Source organism: Schistosoma mansoni (assembly GCF_000237925.1).
Source record: "Schistosoma mansoni, WGS project CABG00000000 data, supercontig 0080, strain Puerto Rico, whole genome shotgun sequence".
Lineage (NCBI taxonomy): Eukaryota > Metazoa > Platyhelminthes > Trematoda > Strigeidida > Schistosomatidae > Schistosoma > Schistosoma mansoni.
This window is the reverse complement of record NW_017386030.1, coordinates 143,104-163,305: the sequence shown is the minus strand read 5'-3', so window position 1 is coordinate 163,305 and position 20,202 is coordinate 143,104. Positions and strand designations below refer to the sequence as shown.

Here is a 20,202-nt window from a genome sequence, read left to right as displayed (position 1 = left end):
TTTATATTGAGACCTACTGCTGCTGAGGCTGCTGCTACACTGGTTGTTTTCTCCTGCACTTGTTGTTGCGTTTGTGATAGAAGAGCCAGATCATCCGCGAAGTCTAAATCGTCAAGCTGTATCCTGCCTGTCCACTGTATCCCGTGCTTTCCTCCAGTTGTTGACGTCCTCATGATCCAGTCGATCACCAGGAGAAAGAGAAAGGGTGAGAGTAAGCAACCTTGCCTAACACCGGTCTTTACCTCGAATGAGTCGGTGAGTTGTCCTCCGTGGATTAAGTATGGATTCGGAAATTTGCAATCAAGGAACCAGTCATGTACACAAAAGATACAAAACAAATATGAATAGATTTTAACGAAACTTATGAAAAGACTTACCTGGATTGTAACTAATAACACCTTGAGGATCTGAACGAAGAGTTTAAATGGAATACGTCGTTTGGCATGAAATTTACCAACAGGTGTCATAAAATGATAATACAACCGACGACGCATCCAGCTTTCTACTTCGTTTGGATTTATAAAAGTAGAAGCTGTTGAATCCGCACCATCTTCAGTAGTTGGTGATGATGTTGATGCTCCTGCTGTTGCTGCAGTGGAATAAACATGATCACCACTATATTCATCATGATCAGAAATAAGTGGACGTTCTTCATGTGCTGTATCAGTGTGTACGTAATTACAATTAGTGCGCTCATGTGATGCATTGTTCAGTGGCTTGTTAAAATACTTGACGAGATGAAGCATTACTTTCTCTACGACACCCTGAGATCCATGCTTGTTAGTAGTAGTATTATCATTATTACTGATGCTGGAATCAGGATGATTCACCTGTGGAATATAAGATGGCGGCAAGTGTAAACAAGGAGGCACAAAGAGGTGTGTTTCGTCAACGTTATTATCATTCCTTTCGAAGTAAGACTGATATGGTGAGGATTGATTACGATATCTACTAGCAGAAAGGGGATCCGAAGACCTGTAAGGTCCGATGTGGCCAGTATTCTCTACAATTTTCTCCTTCTTAAAACGTTTAGACATAGCAGGCGAGTACTGGAATTAATTTAAACAGAATACATTTGCTTATAATACCTGCAGGGAGAATTTACATCGGGAAAACATAATTATTACTAAACTTGTATTATTGAAACGTCAAATTATTCCAAAATTTTGAAAAGATGAACAATAGAACAACAGACATTAAATAAGTGAACAATGGTAATGTGTTAAAGTTACTCTTGTTTACTCTTGTTTAGTCACAGAATTTCATGTCTGTATTGGTGATCAAAGGAAGTAGACATTTTCGAACCAAGCACACATAACACTACAGAATATGAATTTATAGTCATTAGTAAGAATTATCGCAAAACGGAGTTTTTAGACGTTGAAACTACCAATACACAGCTTATGAAACAAATAGCTTGCCGCACAAATAAAATAGCAGAGTTGGAAATCAGAATAAATATATGTGAAATATAATGAAACAATAATACAATTAGTAATCAGGTCAAATAGTCAGATATTTAAGAATATATAAACGCACTAATTAGCGAAATTCACTTAAAAAATTATTATTATACGCCAAAAGAACATAAACACTATACAATCACACGCTTCCTTCCTAACTGGAAACGACTTCACAGCTGAATTCTGTAGACACCGCCGCATTTTAACCTTCACTAACCAATGGTTTTTGAATATGAAATACTGTTTCAATTTTTTCCGTTTTTCGTTTTGAAGATAGTAGATCAAAAATGTACATCAGTTCATTCCTCCACTCAATATCTCGAAGGAACTTTTGTCATCTGCTTCCTAGATAATAGGTTGTGAATCTCCAACTCAGGGTCAGTAAATACGAAATCATTATTGGTGAACTTCGCTAATGCTCTATCCACCCCATACTTAGTAGAATATTCAAGCAGCACAGGTCATCTGTTGAATTCAGAGCACTAACTATCTCACAAAAAATCCACGTAAACATCTTGGTTAAAATCACCAAACTGTGAAACTCGTTACTTTATCCAGTGGTAACTGCGATTTCCTCCATAGTATTCAGAACGAGGCTCGATATTTACTTAGGTCCCTCACGTACCTGGTATGATTGTGTCACCCCACGGTTAGTTTCGGTTTCAGTTTCAGTTTGTAAAGGACAGGAGGCTTGGTGGCCTGTATTAGTCCTGGCAATGATGGTCTCTCAGCTGATCCAGCTTTCTTTTGAAAGAGTCGACAGATGGAGCCTCAACCACATGCTGTGGTAATGAGTTCCTTTCGTTGATGATGCAGTCTTGAGTCTTCAGTAATAAGGATAGGAGGTCTATTGACCTATTTTAATCCTTACAGTTTGTTACACTGTAGAGGTCCAATCTCGTCTTGAATATATCAACAAAAGGTGCTGATATTACGTGTTCTGGTAGATTATTCCAGTAATTCACTACTCGGTGCAAGAATCGAAACTCCAGACGTCGACGATTTGATCTCGGTGTTTGGACTTTCTTCGAATGTCCTCTCAAATGATCAGCCCTAGATCGGAGGAAAAGGTAGGACATATTAGTATCAAGGTCATCTTTCAGTTTACGATATGCTAATATTAGATCACCCCGTATTCGCCGGTAAGATAACGGAAATAAGTTGGGGTGTCTCAGTCTGTCTTCATAAGATAGGCTAGATAGGCCTTTTACCATTTTTGTCCCGCGGCGTTGAACTCGTTCCAACATATCCGCCTCATATTTGAAACAAGGACTCGCTGCTTGAATCCCATATTCCAAATGTGGCCGTACGAAAGTTGGGTATAATAATCTAAACACTTCCTCATCCAGATACCGGAAAGATCTACGAATAGACCATAATACCTTATAGCCTTCTGCAGCAGCGGCCTTACAGTGACTGGTTGTTTTGAGATCATTACTTAGTATGACTTCTAAATCTTTATAGTTTCTTACTTTGGGCAACACTAGTCCACATATTGTGTAGTAATACGAATCATCGTAGTTATTTAATTGCATCACTACACTTTTGTTAGGATTTACTTCTAGTGACCACCCGTTCATCCATGCCACTAATGACTTAAGGTCTTCCTGTAATACTATTCTGTCTGACATACTATATATGGGTCTCCAAATCTTTATGTCATCGGCGAATAGTAGGACGGATGACTTAGCTATAGTTGATAATTCATTTACATAAAGTAAAAAGAAAAGAGGACCAAGGGTTGTTTCTTGGGGAACTCCACTTTTTACTGGTTCCCACGATGAGAGAGCTCCATTTACTCTTACCCTTTGTCTCCTGTCATGAAGAAAGTCACTTATCCAGTCTATGACTGTATAATGAATTCCAAAACTTTCCAGTTTTAATTTAAGACCAGTATGGGAAATCTTATCAAAGGCTTTACTTAGATCTATGAAAATGACATCTACAGGAATATTGCGATCTTTTGCCTCAGCCCAATCTTCTCTTGCAATGAGAAGATTTGTCAAACATGATAGACCTTTTCGAAAACCATGTTGTTCCTTTGACAAAAGATTATGTCTTTCCACGTAGTTTATAACAGCCATCCTAATAATTTTTTCCATTAGTTTTACAACTGCACTAGTTAAGCTGACGGGTCGGTAGTTACTAACTAAATCCCTACTCCCAGCCTTATACACCGGACTGATTATTGCGTCTTTCCAGTCTCTGGGCAGTCTGGACTGCCGCAGGGACATATCAAACAGTACCGCTAAAGGTTCAGCAATTTTATCTGATAGGGCTTTCAGAATCCTAGGATGAATATCATCAGGACCACTGGACTTATCAGGTTCGATGTTCTGAAGTAGTTTTAAGTTTGTAACTTTCTCAATAACTACAGGATCCATCAACAAGATGCCACAATCACAATTAATGTGTGGTCGTTCCTCATTATGGGTAGAAAAAACTTTACTGAAATATTCTGACGAAGCTTCGGCTTTTTCGGTATCATTTCTTGCCAAAATTAACGGATTTTCTTGTATCAAAAGTGATGGGATTCCATCACTTCTCTGAGTTCGCCTCTTTATATACGAGAATAACCGTTTTGGACTATATTTACAATCCCTAACCAATTGTTTTTCATATGACCGTCTAGTCCTACTAATTAACGCTTTACAAGTATTTCTAATCTTACAATAGCTGGATCTATACTGCTCTAAGCCAGTAGAGATGAACATATTCCAGTGCTTTTTCCTATGCCTAAGAAGTTTCTTGACTTGTTTATCTATCCATGGTGGACTATTATTCGGTCTACGTGGTACCAAGTATGGTATGAACGGGGACGTGACTTCACTAAACTTGCCTTTAAATATAGAGCACGCCTCTTCAACTGATGAGCTAGTATCTACTGACCAATCTATCTTAGCAGCAAACTCCTGAATGGCTGGTATGTTAGCTCTCCATATGTTTGGGCGAGGCTTAATCTGATCGTATATCATGTCGCTAGCTCTAAACATAAATGATAAAACAGCGTGATTGCTATTTACTAACGGGGGAAGAATATTTAGGTTGGCAACATCCTCAGTCTCATGAGTGATTACCAAGTCCAACAGAGAAGAACCTTGGTTTACACCAAAACGTGTAGGTTTGGATACATGTTGTACTAGTGCATGCTCCATTACTGTTTCCAAGATCCTGCTATCAAAGGAGTTTATAGATCCTTTTGTGACCATCTCAGTCCAACTAATGTCAGTGCATTAAAGTCTCCTAATATCAAGCATCTGTTATTTGCACTCCATAGCCGAATGTGCTCCAAAATAAAGTCATTAGCTAAGCAGATTGGGCTGCGATAGATGACACCGAGTACAAATGTACAATATCCGATAGTGAGCTCACAGATAATGACTTCACTAGTTCCACTATCATGGGATTCGCAAACGGAGGAGCGGATATTTATACTATTGGCTATGTATAGAAGGACGCCACCTCCTTTCCTACATCTATGTCTGTCACTTCTTAAACAATGGTATCCGGATAATTCTAGGGTAATATTGAAGTCATGGACTAACCAAGTTTCAGTCACAACTACAATGAGTGGCCTTAATTTGTCCACTAATGCTCCTAGCTCGTAGAATTTATGTCTTAGACTACGAGTGTTGGCATATAAAACTCCTAGGGAGAACGAACTATCCACATAGGCCTTGGTAGCATTCGCTTCCAAGACCTGACTATTCGAAAACCCACTAACGGGAGATTTTCCTCACCGTTTTGTCGACGGGTTTCTAGTTCAGCTGGTGCCGTCTTCCTTTTTATTATATCTTCAAGAGACATATCCGGTCTAATTCGAATGTCAGAGTTGTCGTGACTTCGAGCGTTACTTAAAAGAAGATCACGTTGTTTCTCCAACCCTAGGATTACCTTAAGGAGTCTACATGGTCGGCCCTTTTATCTATTCTAACCAATTTTTTGACCTGGACACCTTTGGTTAGTTTCATTGTTGATGACTTATCACCGATTCAAATGGTCCGTATGGTTCTAGACAGAAAAAAGAAGCTTTCGCTTAACTGGCCTCCGTATCTAGTGGCAGTGGATCACCGGTACCTCTAGGTAGGAACCTAGATATATTAACGATAAAAGAAGAAAAATAAAAAATGTTGTTAAATAGCAGTGAGATACTGCACTTATTCCTTGAGAACATATTACTTTTCCTCTTAAAGGACTCTTAGGGAGTCAGTTGGACTTGCTCAGTCGGCAGAGAACTCTACGTTTAAGGAGCAGAAGGTGTACCTACAGTTCATTATGTTATGTTTTGCCTCTAATTTCTGGGTGTCACCCCGAACGTTTGTTTTGGGACCGAGAGGGGGCCAGGATTGTTCAGAATGTCATAATTCACCAAAATGTCACCACTGAGACACCTTTACTCAAATGGGTAAAGATTTGGTGATTTGAAGAGCTCTTCACAAGGTTCGAATGTGAATCCTCAAACTAATTTCATGACTTTCCGTTAGTTACGTCCCAGTGTAATCTTATTATTTCGGAGTAAGGGAGAAAACACCATTTTCATACTGTAAACGGGATCGAGCGAAACTGTTTAAGACTATGTGGAAAGTTGTGTCGTCGAAATTACCAAAAATGAGTTTCAAAGTTACCAGTTTAAGGTTTGCTCGAGAAGTGTTTTTGTCTCAGGTGATTCAAGACATTAGATCGTAAGTCATTAACACTTCTAGATCTTTTTCAACTTTAGATACCTGTAGAGGGGGGTTACATAAGTTATTGTTGTTGTAGTCAAAAACATGTATCAGATAGACTACTTCACGGGTTATGACATTCACGCTAACATCTTCCATCCGCTTAGAAATGATGTAGATGGAGCAGTCGTATTTTACGCGTCTTCACGGAATTTCGCACTTTAGGATAAGAACACAAAAAGTTTTATGATGTGGAGTAAATGGTGGGGAGTATTCTGTGCACATTATTCTGTCATAGATATCGTGAATCGTGCATTTTTATGAGCTACCAGAGGAGTCTAGATGGAATGAGGAAGCATTCAACCGACCAGACGCATTTGAGGCCTAATCATACTTTGTCGGTACCAAATTAGTAACGTTTAGTACCTCCATAGCTCAACAGCCAGTGGACAACTTAGTACAGAAACGGCGGTAGAAATGATTACGACTTTGTTAATGACGATTTCGATAGAAGTATTTGACTGAAAGAATAAGATTTTACTGACATGGATAAGTAGTCGAAGCCAACAAAGAACACTTTCATACTGTTCCTTGATACGCATACTCTTCACTTTGCCATTCAGAAGTCTAACTATTTGCGTGCAGTGGATGTAAACTTTTCGGGGATAATTACGCAACACGTAACAAACTACGTCTTTTCATCAACGGGGATAACTGCATAACCTATAAGGCACTATCCAACAAACACTGAAAATATAATGGGATAAAATCAATTACCAGGCCTGTTTGACAATATCTGCGAGAAATAGTGACGATCTATCATTATAGCATTTAAAAAGGCGTATCACAATGAACATATTAGTTCAGCGCACCTGAACGACACATCTCCTCTCTGGTGACGTTTCTGAGCTATCAGCTTAGAAATTATGATCGGATTACTCCTAATTAGATGGATACTGACCAACTATGGCCGATCATAAGAAGCTGACAATGTCTTAAATCCTTGTGAGTCACTCAATGTTTTGTTTTCCCACTCTGAAAACTTTACAGTTCTGAATTCCTGCATATTCTTTGGTTTGCTATCTATCCTTACCATCTCTAAACCACATATGGCCTGACTTGTGTTTTACAAGTTATACCAATAGTTGTCTTCATAGCTGCGTGATGTACTAAATGGGTATCTACCTCACAATAGAGAAGCTTTAACCATCTGATGTGCTTTTAACATGGGACCAGTGGAGAGAGAGATGCATTTCAACAAGAAGCATAGATTAAGGCAATCTTCTTACACACTACAAACGTACGAGGGCCCGACAACACAAAAGGAGGGGGGGTGGCTTTACTGACCAGCAAACATGATGGTGGGGAGATAACTTCAATCCACCCATGTCTGTAGGGCAGAACATGTTGTTAAATTACGGCTCCCTATGGTGAAGTGGGATGTCACAAACATTATTATTGGTGCTAATTTATTATGCGAAATGCCTTTTTATATCGTGTTTGCGACTTTGATTTGGTTTCACTTCCTACCGAGTAATCCTATTACAAGCAAAACTAGACAAAAAGTTAAAAACGAAGCCTTATCATGAACCCATGAAATCAATAAAAATTGGCTGAGATAGCTTTGACAAGAAAGGAGGAAAGCCATTTGTACATCAGAAAACTATTTTCATTACTGTTTTAAAACTACACTTACTTACGCCTGTTACCCCTCGTCGAGGAGCATAGGCCGCTCACCAGCATTCTCCATCCAACTCTGTCCTGAGCCTTCCTTTCCAGTTCTTTCCAGTTAACATTCATTCTTTTCATATCTGCTTCTACTTCCCGGCGTGATGTGCTCTTTGGACTCCCTCTTTTCCGCTTCCCTTCCGGATTCAAAGTTGGAGGTTGCCTCGTGATGCACATTGGTGATTTCCTTAATGTATGTCCTATCCACTTCCAACGTCTTTTCCAGATTTCCTCTTCAGCTGGAAGCTGGTTTGTCGTCTCCCATAAAACGCTGTTGCTGATAGTATCCGGCCAGTGAATGTCGAGTATTTCGCATAAACAGCTGTTTATAAATACTTGTACCTTCTTGACAATGGATTTAGTAGTTCTCCACATTTCAGCTTCGTACAGTAGGACTGTCTTGACGTTCGTACTGAAGATTCTCACTTTTAAGTTAGTTGACAGTTGTTTTGAGTTCCATATGTTCTTCGATTGTAGAAATGCTGTCCTTGCTTTGCCAATCCTCCCCTTTACATCTGCATTTGTTCAAACTACACATAATCCTATATTTCCAGCTTTTTTTGAACCACCTCCAATTATACAGTTTTTTATCTACTCATACCTTATTTACGCTTATCTCCTTTGACCTATCGGAATACTCTTGCTTGAAATTTATCTTAATAAAGAAGAATTGGACTAAGTAGTCATACCTTCACTATTCCATCACAAATGGTTCAACGTCAATAGACGTGAACATTGTCTGCTACGCTTCTCTTCTTCTTACCCTCTTCTTCAGCCCCTCGACATGTGCTACTGAAAAACACATAAGACGGGTGATTTTGTCCTGCTCCATTAGTATTGCCTCAGATGTTTCAGAAGGATACAAGATCAAAGTCTATAGAAGCTTTTATAGTTGAGATCATGAGTCAATTGAAGCTAGACCACCGTGGAAAACCTGGAAGCACTGGACGGCCGTTTCGTTCTATTATGGGACTCCTCAGCAGTGCGCATCCACGAACCCGCTCTCGCGAGATTCGAACCCAGGACCTACCAGTCTCCCGCCAGAGCCCTTAGCCGATAGACCACTGAGCTGGCATCCAACGGTGTTAATGTCTAACCTCAACCAATCCACGAAATTGCGCAACCAACTTCCAATGTACTGAGGTAGATACCTGTCTCTACCTGACATGGATTAGCTCCACTGGCCACGACTTCTCACTAGAACTCCAGGAATTACCTCAAGGAGCCAGTCACTAGTGAGCGTATGATCATTATCACAAGGGGGTTTTTGTGGAGATTTAGTAATTTTATAGTTAAGATCATGAGTCTATAGAAGCTCGCAGATTTATTCGGATTTACCCCGAACTATCAGTTGCACACCGCAACGTAACCTCCACAAAGTGCTCCAACTATCATACTGACAATGCGAATCTTACTAATATTATTTACATTCATATGTGAGAAATGTTACTCCCCATAATTTTATGACCGATGCACCTTATAAAATATCAAACCCACTGGGTGACCCACCGCAATGCAGACTGTATCTCCTGTAACCATTTGATCTTGTGTGTAAACTGGCATGACCCATGTAACAGACTGTTATTCGAAGACAGATTATTACTAATAAACTATGAACGGATCTTTTTGAGAGTCGTGTTCAATGCTCTCAATGGACGAACCTTTGAGTGACGCTCAAGTGACGTTGGGAATGTCCACCTACTAACTACGGCTAAGCGAGGATTATAAAGCGGTGTTAGGGGCCAGAAGTATGAGTTACATTCAATTGTTAAGGTTAGGGACTAGATTTACGGTTTTCATCACTAAATGATATCAGCCAAAATGCCAGAACGATATTTAGTCATATGGATGGTGAACTTCGCGCCCAAATACAGGGCCGGTTATTGTAAATCTGATTGCTCCTCATTGTAATACATTTTCATCTTTACCACAATGATCTTAGGATTGTGTGGTTCAAAGCTCTCGATAGCGAAGAGTTGCCGAAGCACTGGAACAAAACTTGGTCTGCAGGTTCGCACAACCTTTGGTCAAGAATTTTTAACTTATGTGAGGACAGTCTCTGTTTCCGCCTTACTACTTTCTTCGAGTAGTCATTGATTAAGAGAATAGTTGGAATAGTTGAGACACTAAACAAAAACACAACATAGATGAAGCTTTCAATAGCAGACGAACTTATTTGCTCTCCATTGTTATGAAAACCATGTAAAAGGTTCAACCTGAATACATCACCGTTCCATTTCCAAAAAATATTTTTCTCATATGGTCCTGGTAACACAAGGCTGTCAACTTCCTAGAATACCTGAGGACCGTGGGTAACATATGAAATTTCCGTTACATTTGCTTTCTTGCCTTATGCAAGACATTCGATAGAGTTGACAATTAAATTTTTATTTGCAACTAAAGGTAGTTATTCCAGTAATGTTTAATGGGGACTTCTCAATGGGTCAGTCTTCACTTTGAGTTGTCTGGTTAATTCACAACATCAGGCTTTATATTCTCTTCACCACGCCTTTTATCATTTACTGACAACCTATGGAGTATTATGGAACACGAAGGTTAAATCCAAAAATGTTTTTATGTAGTTCATGGGCTTGAAGGATTGGAATGGACAACATAGAGACAGGTACTAGAACACAGATGTGTTCCCATAATGTTGCTGTTTTTGCTACTTAATCTGTCCATTGAGTGAATACTTAGATGTATGCTACATTTTATGTACCGGACCTAATAATTTTCAGTAGCTAACCATGTTAATCAAGGTGTAACTACGTGATGTAACCAGCCAACTCACATGCCTTATATAACTTACCGTTAGTTGAGAATAAAATATCATCGCCCACTGAAGACCTCAATATGCACAAATTAAGTTGATAATTGTCAATACATTTCCAGTGGTTAATGTCACACTTGGTCTTCCCTTATTAACCTCAAATCCTAACTTAATGTGGATGGCCCTTGGGCTTTCTTATTGAAGTGTTAATCACTAGCCACATTCTCTGTGTGAGGGTAAAACAGACTTTCTTAAAAAAGATTGTACATATTTATGCTAAACTCGGCCGTCAAACATAAGGCTACTACCAAAAAATCGGGAGTGAAACGCAGTGTGATTAGCTCAAGGACTAAAACCCCCTCGCTTGCATCTTACACACTGCATACGATGCCAGGTTTACACAGCTTTTCCTAAGTGTCATGTCCTTTTATTTTTTTTATTACAAATAGACAGTTAACTCACTAATCTGATGGATGCTGACCAACTAAGGCCGATCAAAAGAAGCTCAAATGTCCTAAATTCTTGTGAGTTGCTTAATGTTTTATTTTTTTTACCCTGAAAATTTTCAATCTACTCTTTCGTATCCTCTGGTTTGCTATTAATCCTTACCATCTCTAAACCACATATAATCTGACTTGTCTCTTATAACTTTTACCATTAGTTATCTTCATAACAGTATGATATATTAAATGGATATCTAACCCATATTACAAATGCTTTTACCATATGATTTGCCTGTAACATGGAACTTGTAGAGACAGTATATTCCAACTATGGTCCTTGATTAAAGCAATATTCATACTGGTCAAAAACGTAAGAGAGCCTAACATCATAAAAGGAGGAAGGGTGGCTTTACTGATCAGCAGACATGATGTTGGGGAGATAACTTCAATCCACCCGTGTCTATAGGACAGAACATGTTAAATTACGGCTCCTTATGCCAAGTGGGATGTCATGAACCAACGGCATTGATGTGAACTTATTCATGCAAAATACCTCTTTAAATCATATTAAAAAAGCTGGATTGGTTCCACTTCCTACCGAGTAATCCCATTACAAGCAAACTAGACAATTCGCTAAAAACGGAGCCCACTCCATACCCCATAAGATCTAAAAACAAAAAAGGGGTTCAGATAGTTTCGAAAAAGAATGGAGACAGCCATTTTTATCGGGATACTGTTTTCAGCGCCATATTTTATAATTATACATAATTCCATACTTTTTTCTGAACTACCTTCATTTATACAGTTCCTTATCCATTCATACCTTGTTCACACTTTTCTTTAACACATTAGTATGCTCTTGCTTAATAAGTACTTCAGTAACAGACGAATAAACTAAATGGTTATGTCTTGAATAATCTTCCATGAACATTGTGTGCTCTGCTTTTCGTCCTTCCTTTTTCTTACACCGTTTTTCAGCCACCTGGAGATATCCCAACGAAAACAGATATGGCAGGGGTGACTTCGTCCTACACCGTTATTAAAGCCTCAGATATTTCAGAGGGATATAGGGTTAAAGCTTCTAAAAGCCCCCAACTTCGCACGCATCTATTCTCTACCATCAGCTGTATGTTGCGACGCTACCTTCCTAAAGTGCGCCAAGTGTGAATTTGACATGTTTCTTACGAAATCCATTTACATTCATATCTTATGAAATATCAACCTAGCTGAGTAATTTTCTACAGTGAAAATTGTAACTTCTGTAAAAATTTGATCTTGCCTGTAAACCGGCATGCTTCATTATTATTATTATTATTAATGGCTTTATTCAATATTATAATCTGGTACAATATAAAATTCTCAGCACGAGTTATTTCAAAACGTTTTTTACCAAAACAAAAAAACAAAAAGAAAACAGAAAATAAATGAGAAAAAGGTTTTAAAAGAATCTGAGTCTGTACAAATCATCAAATTTGAGACATGCTTAAGAATACAGGTTATTTACTAGGTCAACTCTAACAGCCTGTTCGTCACAAAGTAAATTTGCAAGGTAAGGTATTACAGAACTTTTATAGATTTGCTTGCGTGTATGGATTTTGATGTATTTACGTCCCGTTCTACCAGAAGATATACAAGGAGAAAGATATAAATGAAGTGGATGGTTAGTATCTGATAAGATAACACCTGCCAAGAGTTTGCAAGACTTAAGATGTCTATCCACAAGCATTTTAATAATGACTTCAAAAGATTCACCACACACCTTGCAGACTGCCTTCAGCACCCTATGCGAAACAGCAAAGTTTTTTCTCAAAAGCCCGGGAAAGAATAATGGAGAACACTATATTAAATAATAGGTAATATGCAGGAATTTACAAATTGTAAGAGTAAATGGTGAGTAGTCCCAAAAGCATGCAGCCTCTTTATGTAGTATGTCAAACGGTAAACGTTTTTTGATAACAGTAAAACATGAGAAGACCAAGAAAGATTAGAGGAAAAAGTAACACCAAGATATTTGACCTTCGACACTGTGTTTATTAAGGAGTCTCCAATGGCACAAGCATTATGGGATCCCAACATAGAGTATAGGTTCTGTCCATGTCTCAAGCTAAAGTTAACAGCTTGACATTTAGATGGATTGAGTAAGAGACCATTACCAACAGACCACCTTTCAATACGAGATAAAAACTCATTCATTTCTATAGGATGTAAGGAGGTAGAAATCGGCATACATACAGTGAGGTCATCCGCATATTATACAAAAGTGTTTTCTGTGGAAGATGGCAGATCATGAAGAAAAAAGAGAAGAGCAAAGGTGAAAGAACAGCTCCTTGTGGCACACCTACATTAGACAGTAGAGATGTTGAACACTTTCCTTCAAATACAGTGTACTGTTCTCTTCCAGAAAGGTAGGAACATAGCCAATTGGTTGTTCAGCTGTCAGTGTCGACGCTGATCAGCTTGTTAAGTAAGAGGTGTCTTGGAATAGAATCAAAAGCAGAAGTAAAGTCCAGGAAAGCGCATCTAACATACTTCTTACCCTTTTCCAACCCGAACACTATATTGTGATGCAGAACAGCAACGGCATCTAATGTGCTTCTTTTGCATTTGTAAGCAAACTGATATGGATCACAGTGCTCTTTTATTGCAGGTTGAAGTGGTTGTATCAGTAATTTTTCCATTATTTTAAGGAAAGGTGAAGTTATTGCAATGGGTCTAAGTTTCGCATTTTTATCACCAGAAGCTTTCCTTGGTATAGGGATTATCTTTATCTTTCTCCACATTTTCGGTAAGACATTAGTTGAGAAGGGTCTGTTAAAGATATTCGTTAATGGATAACATAAAACATCAGCACATTTTTTAAAAAGGAGGTTTGGGATACCATCAGGTCCTAAACATTGGGATGAATTAAGTGACTGGAAACATTTTCGGACATCATTTTCAGTGAAACTGGGAACACAATTATTCTTCAAACCCTTGGATATAGGGAGCATGATGTCAGATGACTGACGAATAAAGGACTTATTTAAGTCACAAGCATTCAGCTGGTTATCGCTTCTAGTTTTCCTGTTCCCTGTTATTTCTTTAAAGAGTTTCCACATACTTGGAGAGCTTTTACAAGATAGGAGTTTTAGAGTAAACACAGAGTTGAGACGCCTAATCTCTTTGTTTATTTGACCATTTAACTTACGAACTTCAGTAGTATTTTTCTCCTTGTACATCCTTTCTTTTATCCTCCGTAGTCGTTTTAGTTGTGGAGATGTAAGTCGATCAAAACTTAAAAAGAAGGTTTCGGTAGGACAGCAAATATCAAAACAGAACTTAAGATAACAGGTGATAACATCAGTTGTGTTTTCTATGAAGTCATCTGTAAATAATTCCTAGTTGGTCGTACGAAACATGTTTTTTAGATTTTGTAAATTTTCTTCTGAGTAATTCCTGTATATTACTTTTTTGGTATGGTGTATGTGTGTACTCTTTCCATGCTTACCATATACTTTAGGTAGAACACGAATTATACAGTGATCCGAGCTAGACAATGGAGCACGTTTGCGAGTCACATAGGTACCCACATCATTAATGAAAACCAAGTCTAGATGAGCATTCAAACGAGTAGGAAAATCTACTACATTTGGGTGACCTAGTGATGTAAGGAAGCTACAGTCACATTAATTGAAATCACCACATACGATTGAAAGTGAATCACTGAAGGCAGTAACGGCGAATTCAGTAAATTTATCAGCGAATACAGATAGTGCGGATGATGTGCAGTCTGGAGTCATGTAGATATTTGTAACATAAATATATTTGTATTTATTCAGGTGTTTTGGACGGCACCTTAAAGTTAGACAGTCAATAAAGTCATTTGAAAACTTGAAACAGGCAAAAGTAGATCAACGTTTACAAACGTAGCTACTCCGCCACCACAGGTCTTTTTGTTGTTTGATCGGTCCTGACTATAGATATTGAAATCACGTAGTGATACTAAGCAATCGTCCTATGAGTCAGTAAACCAAGATTCTTGAATCACAATGACACCACAATTACGATACATGTTTTGACTTAGCAGAAATTGGAGACAGTCCACCTTGTTAATTAGTGATCGACAGTTAGAATTAAGCAGCTCTGGAATCGAAATCTGATTGATGTTCATTCTCTTTAATACACACTGCCAACCACCACGATACCTCTTATTGTAGTTCTTTATAATTTTTGCAGCGAAAGGACGTAAGCTTTTCATAAACGCGCCTGTATAGGTTGTGCGATTATTAGACATCTTAGGAAGTTAAAACAAATTAAAAAACCAAATAACTTGTTGAAATATTTAGATGGTAGAAACAGGTAGCCCAGGTATTCAAGCAGGCCGCCGTGAAAACAAACTGTTATTTGAGAATATATTATTATTACTACTTAACACCTCTAGAAAAAGTAGTGAAAATTCGATTTGAGAACGTAATTTTAAAAGACCGTGACTATTAATTTGTCGAAAATCATGCTATGTGGGATTAGAGAAGCTTTGAAAACGGTGAGAATAGAAACGTTATGGTCAAAAGAAAGTAGTCATCAAACTTGAAGGTGTTTAGAATTACTGTCTGGATGATTATAAGTTCACTTATCAATGCTGTTAGATTAATAGACTCATTTCATAACTGTAAATTTGTCATGAATTTGCTGCCTAGTGTCGTTCAATGCTTTTCTTTGACAGATTAAACTTCATTGCTGATGACCCTGGTGATCTCGAGAATGCCATCATCAGGTGTAGCTAGTTCATCTTGGGAGTAATTTAAGAAGGAGAGGGGAACTACTGGCACCTATTAGGAAAACCTAGATAAGAAGGGTTGACTTGAGAAACCAATGAACTTCGGCATACATAGCACCTTTCTGTTCGTAAGCCACCTTACAATTGTGCATTATGGAGGAGATTTTCCAAACTTTTCGATCAAATATTTCTCTTAGTTAAAGGATAACCTCTTTTTAACATGTTGTAAAGATTCAGAAATATCACTATCATGGTGTTGAAACTGCGCAATAGTGCCTTCATTACTGCAAGTAATTGTGCACTTAGGTCTAATACTCCGTGTTTGAAGAAGTCAGGTTCTGCGTAACAGAGGCAGGCTTCGATATTATCGGGCTGGAAAAACATGGAATGAAATGTGGCGGTGAAGCCTATTAATTTTCGACATTTCAAGTGTCTTTACCGTAATATTGACGTCAAAATATACTAATGAGTGAAAGGAAAAGTCTGAGAACACAAAAATAATAACGCGACAGAGAAAACATAAGACATTGTAAAACAACAGGTAAAAGACGCGGAATTATTCGTTCGCTAAACATACTCAAAGTTTAACTACAATTTTACCCTTATAATTTAAGGGTACCAACTCAGCCATATCGGTATTGAACAACAAATGAGTTCAAAGGTAGATTCAGAAGGTTTTTAGGATGTTGAGAAGAGCTTGATATAAGCTGGCTAATAGCTGAAAGAGATGTGTAGCATGGCGTACGTATCCGGGATTCGGTGTGGATGTGTGACCGAGAGCTATCAACTTGAATGTGTCCAATAAAGCTTGTGAAGTCAGCATCAATGTCGAATACATACAGAACCAATTATTTTTGGAGATTTACACTTCGCACCGAATGTGTTATTCTATTGTCACTCTGAACGTATTCTGAGTAGAAGGGACGATCCGCTAAGAATCCCCCCAGTTTTTATAAAAAAGTATTGCTATTTCATTTTTCTTTCTCTCTATTTTATGTTCTAACTTTCACCGAGGACTCCTGTGATTAAGCCTTATATCCCTCAGCCCTTTTTACCTAGGTCTCTGTTGTTCGAATATAGTTAAGCATTACTAGATTTACTTGGAAATGAACATTTGATCCCATCTTACTGGAAGTACTCTCCGTGTTTATCAGGCATCAAACACCTACTCTCTAACCATTGTTTTTGGTATTTAGTACACAGTATTTAGCCGAGCAGCATAAGCGGTACATTTGAGGTATTTTGCACTTTCGATATAATTTAATTTCTCTACTAAATCAAAATCAGTTAGATTAAGCACTGAGTATTTTATTCTCGGTTTCAGTTTGGAAGGGATAGAAGGCTAGGTGACCTGTGTTAGTCATGCCAGTGATCATCTCTCAGTTGATTCAACTTTCTTTCGAATGCGTCGACAGATGGAGCTTAAACACATGTTTAGGTAACGAATTCCAATCGTTGATAATTCGATGGGAATGTCAATAGTTAGGTGACAAGCTATTCTTTCTAGGTTTTTGAGTTTCCCTAGAGTGTCTTCGTAAGTTCTCCCTCATAGAGAACGAGAAAATGAATGCCATATCAGACGCAAGTTTATCACTAATTTAAAATATGTGATCAAGTCACCTATGATTCTTCTACATGATTATGGATATCGGTTTAGTTTAGCCAGTCGAGCAACATGCAGAAGCCCTTTTGTGTGGAAATCAGCTTAGTTGCGATCCTTTAAACCTTTGCTATTGGCTAACTATCTCTTTTTAACAGGGTCTGGTCTTTTGTATGCACTGATCGAGTGTAAGACGAACAAACTCTGCAACAGTGTCAGAAAGTCTGGGCATCGATGTGGCTTAAGGTCCTACAAATTGACCATAGGGTTGGAATACATTTGACGGCTCTTGCGCGGCAGTATGCAGCAGTCTTTAGGTCTTGAATAATGATGACTTCTGAGTCGTTGTGTGTCTGGACAACAGGTAGCTCAGAGTTATCCACCGTGTATGTATCTGAACCTTGATGACCAATATTCATCATAGTGTATTTAGAAGCATTTACGGCTACTGTCAAATTCTAGACCACTCAGACAACTTTCCCAGGCCATTTTGAAGATCCAAACTATCAACTTTACTTTTTATCGTTCTTCATATCTTAAGATTATCAGCAAATAACAAAACTAACGATAGTGGGAGACTAGGAAGATCATTCAAATACAGGAGGAACAACACTGACCCCAAATCTGTACCCTGAGGTACTTTGCTAAGCACGGTTCATCGGATAAATAATTTTCAGTTCACCTGCAACATTTTGTGTCTCTGGACTAGGACGTCCTCTGTTCACAGTCCCGATATTACGTAACTTAGATAGCAGCCAGTTTTGTGGAAATTTGTCAAAAACCCTGATGAAGCCAATGTAGACTATATCTATATGCAACTTTTGTTCTTTAAGATCGCATCAACTTCCACGGGCTACTGATAAATAGCCTGTTACAAAACCACTCTGCTTTTTATAAACAATTTGGTTTTCGTTGAGATACTTACACAACTTCTGAATAATCTTTTCTAGAACTTTAGCAGCCACGCTAGTTGGACGTATTGGTCAATATTTCTCGGGTTTCTGTTTCCTACCTATTTTGAAGAAAGGATTCACCATAGTATTTTCCAGTCTTTTGGAAATAAACCCTCAGTTACCGATAGATTAAAATATACTTATGGCATTACGGGTGAAATTTGCTATTTCCTTCAGTAATCTAGGATGCAGTTGATCGGATTTCATATATCTGCGTATATCAAGCTGATTTAACAGACCAAATAAATTGAGTACTTTAATGGCTATAGTTTTCGGACTGTGGGTGTAGAAGTTTGTATGAACTAAAGGAGAGAGCATCTCTCCGATATATACAATGTTGAAGTAGTTTTTACCCGATAGAATCCTCTGACAATTCAGTCATCAGGCTTTTACAGTCTACCGTAAATGCACTAAAATTTTCTAAGATTAAACACCGACCACTTAAAAAACAACCGTCTAAAAAGTTCGGCTGAGTAGAGATGCAAGGAACACCAAATCCGACTACAATGCGAAGAATTATTTTTTCACAGCGAAGTGGGGTATCTCAAGATTAATTACATTACCACATCACGGTACAAAGCCACCTATATATACTTGCATAAATGAATCCGAATTATAAGTTCAGAGAGTCCTACAACAGTGAGTGAACAACACTTGACATCCATAGGCATTCTTGTCGAGACGATTGAAAGATAGTGAATAGTGAAAAATCACTTTCGACTGGGAACCCCTAGCTAAGTATCGTGCTGTAAGGTGCTTGCAATACTTTGTGGAATGAAGAGAGTGCACTCAGTTCACCGACTCACGTACGTTGCACTTCAAGAATGTTGCATATTTTTTTGCAAAATACTGTCACCAGTCTGTAGTGTTTTTGTGTCCCGTTTACTGTCATGTGATTTATTCGCCAATCAAAATGCCACTTATACAATCCTAGTACTGTGGCAAACCACTCACGTCCGACCAGTATGAGGGGCTCATTGTCCCTATTTGTCCTGTGTTCATCAAGCCCTCCCAGTTGAGTCCAAAACATCAATAACAGCTTCCATTTATTCCAAGCATACCTGGTTTATATATCAGGCAAAACAGACCGCATCACACTATGAAATAAGAAATGATATTTATGCAAGATCAAGCCCAACGTCTCTGTGAACGTGGGAGACATTAACTAATAGACTGAGTACAATTTAAGGATAGTAAATTGTATAATAATAATCCTTATGTCAAAATGAAGCTCATAACAAGAGGAATATAGATATACATAATCTAGTCACTGGATTTGTATATAATATTAGTGCATAAATAGTTATTAGAAGTTACCCGTAATATAATCTTCACTAGGATATAACAATTACCCTTATGACTTTCTTCATCATGAGGTCAACTAATTTACCCTTGATGGAATGAAACTTGTTCTAACGTCAGCACTGACAGGCTAAAGGCCGTTTACTTAGAAGGCAACAACTATTCAGCTTGATTAGTATACTCTCGAAGCATCTGGTATTTGTCAAATATATCTTCCAACTTCACTTCTGACTTCTGATTTGACTAGGTTTGGTATCTACGATCATAAGGGCGTTACGGACTGTGGAACTATCAAGAGCTGAATATCCGCGACATCTGTGCATGAAGATAATTTATATTAAACAAGGTATGACATAAACTTTTATCTTCAGCCCGTATAATGGCAAGTTATGCGGTTTTTGGTAAAACAGTTGGGAATTGATATGATTTGGGATCCAATATGGGTTTAAATTTTTATCGGTAAATTATAAAACGTAAATGGAAAGCATTGGATAGCACTGTCAGATACAATAATTTACAGTAA

General features: G+C 38.1%; 1 protein-coding gene across 1 annotated transcript in view; it reads right to left on the bottom strand.

Moving 5' to 3' along the window:
* Positions 1-1,037, bottom strand: part of Smp_190090 (mucolipin, putative) — a gene marked incomplete at both ends in the record, with an annotated part of 34,056 nt that extends 33,019 nt beyond the window's left edge. The window contains one exon of the mRNA XM_018790489.1: positions 378-1,037. Within this exon, the coding sequence (XP_018646220.1) occupies positions 378-1,037 (660 nt within the window). The remainder of the gene's footprint in view (positions 1-377) is intronic.
* Positions 1,038-20,202: the final 19,165 nt, after the last annotated feature.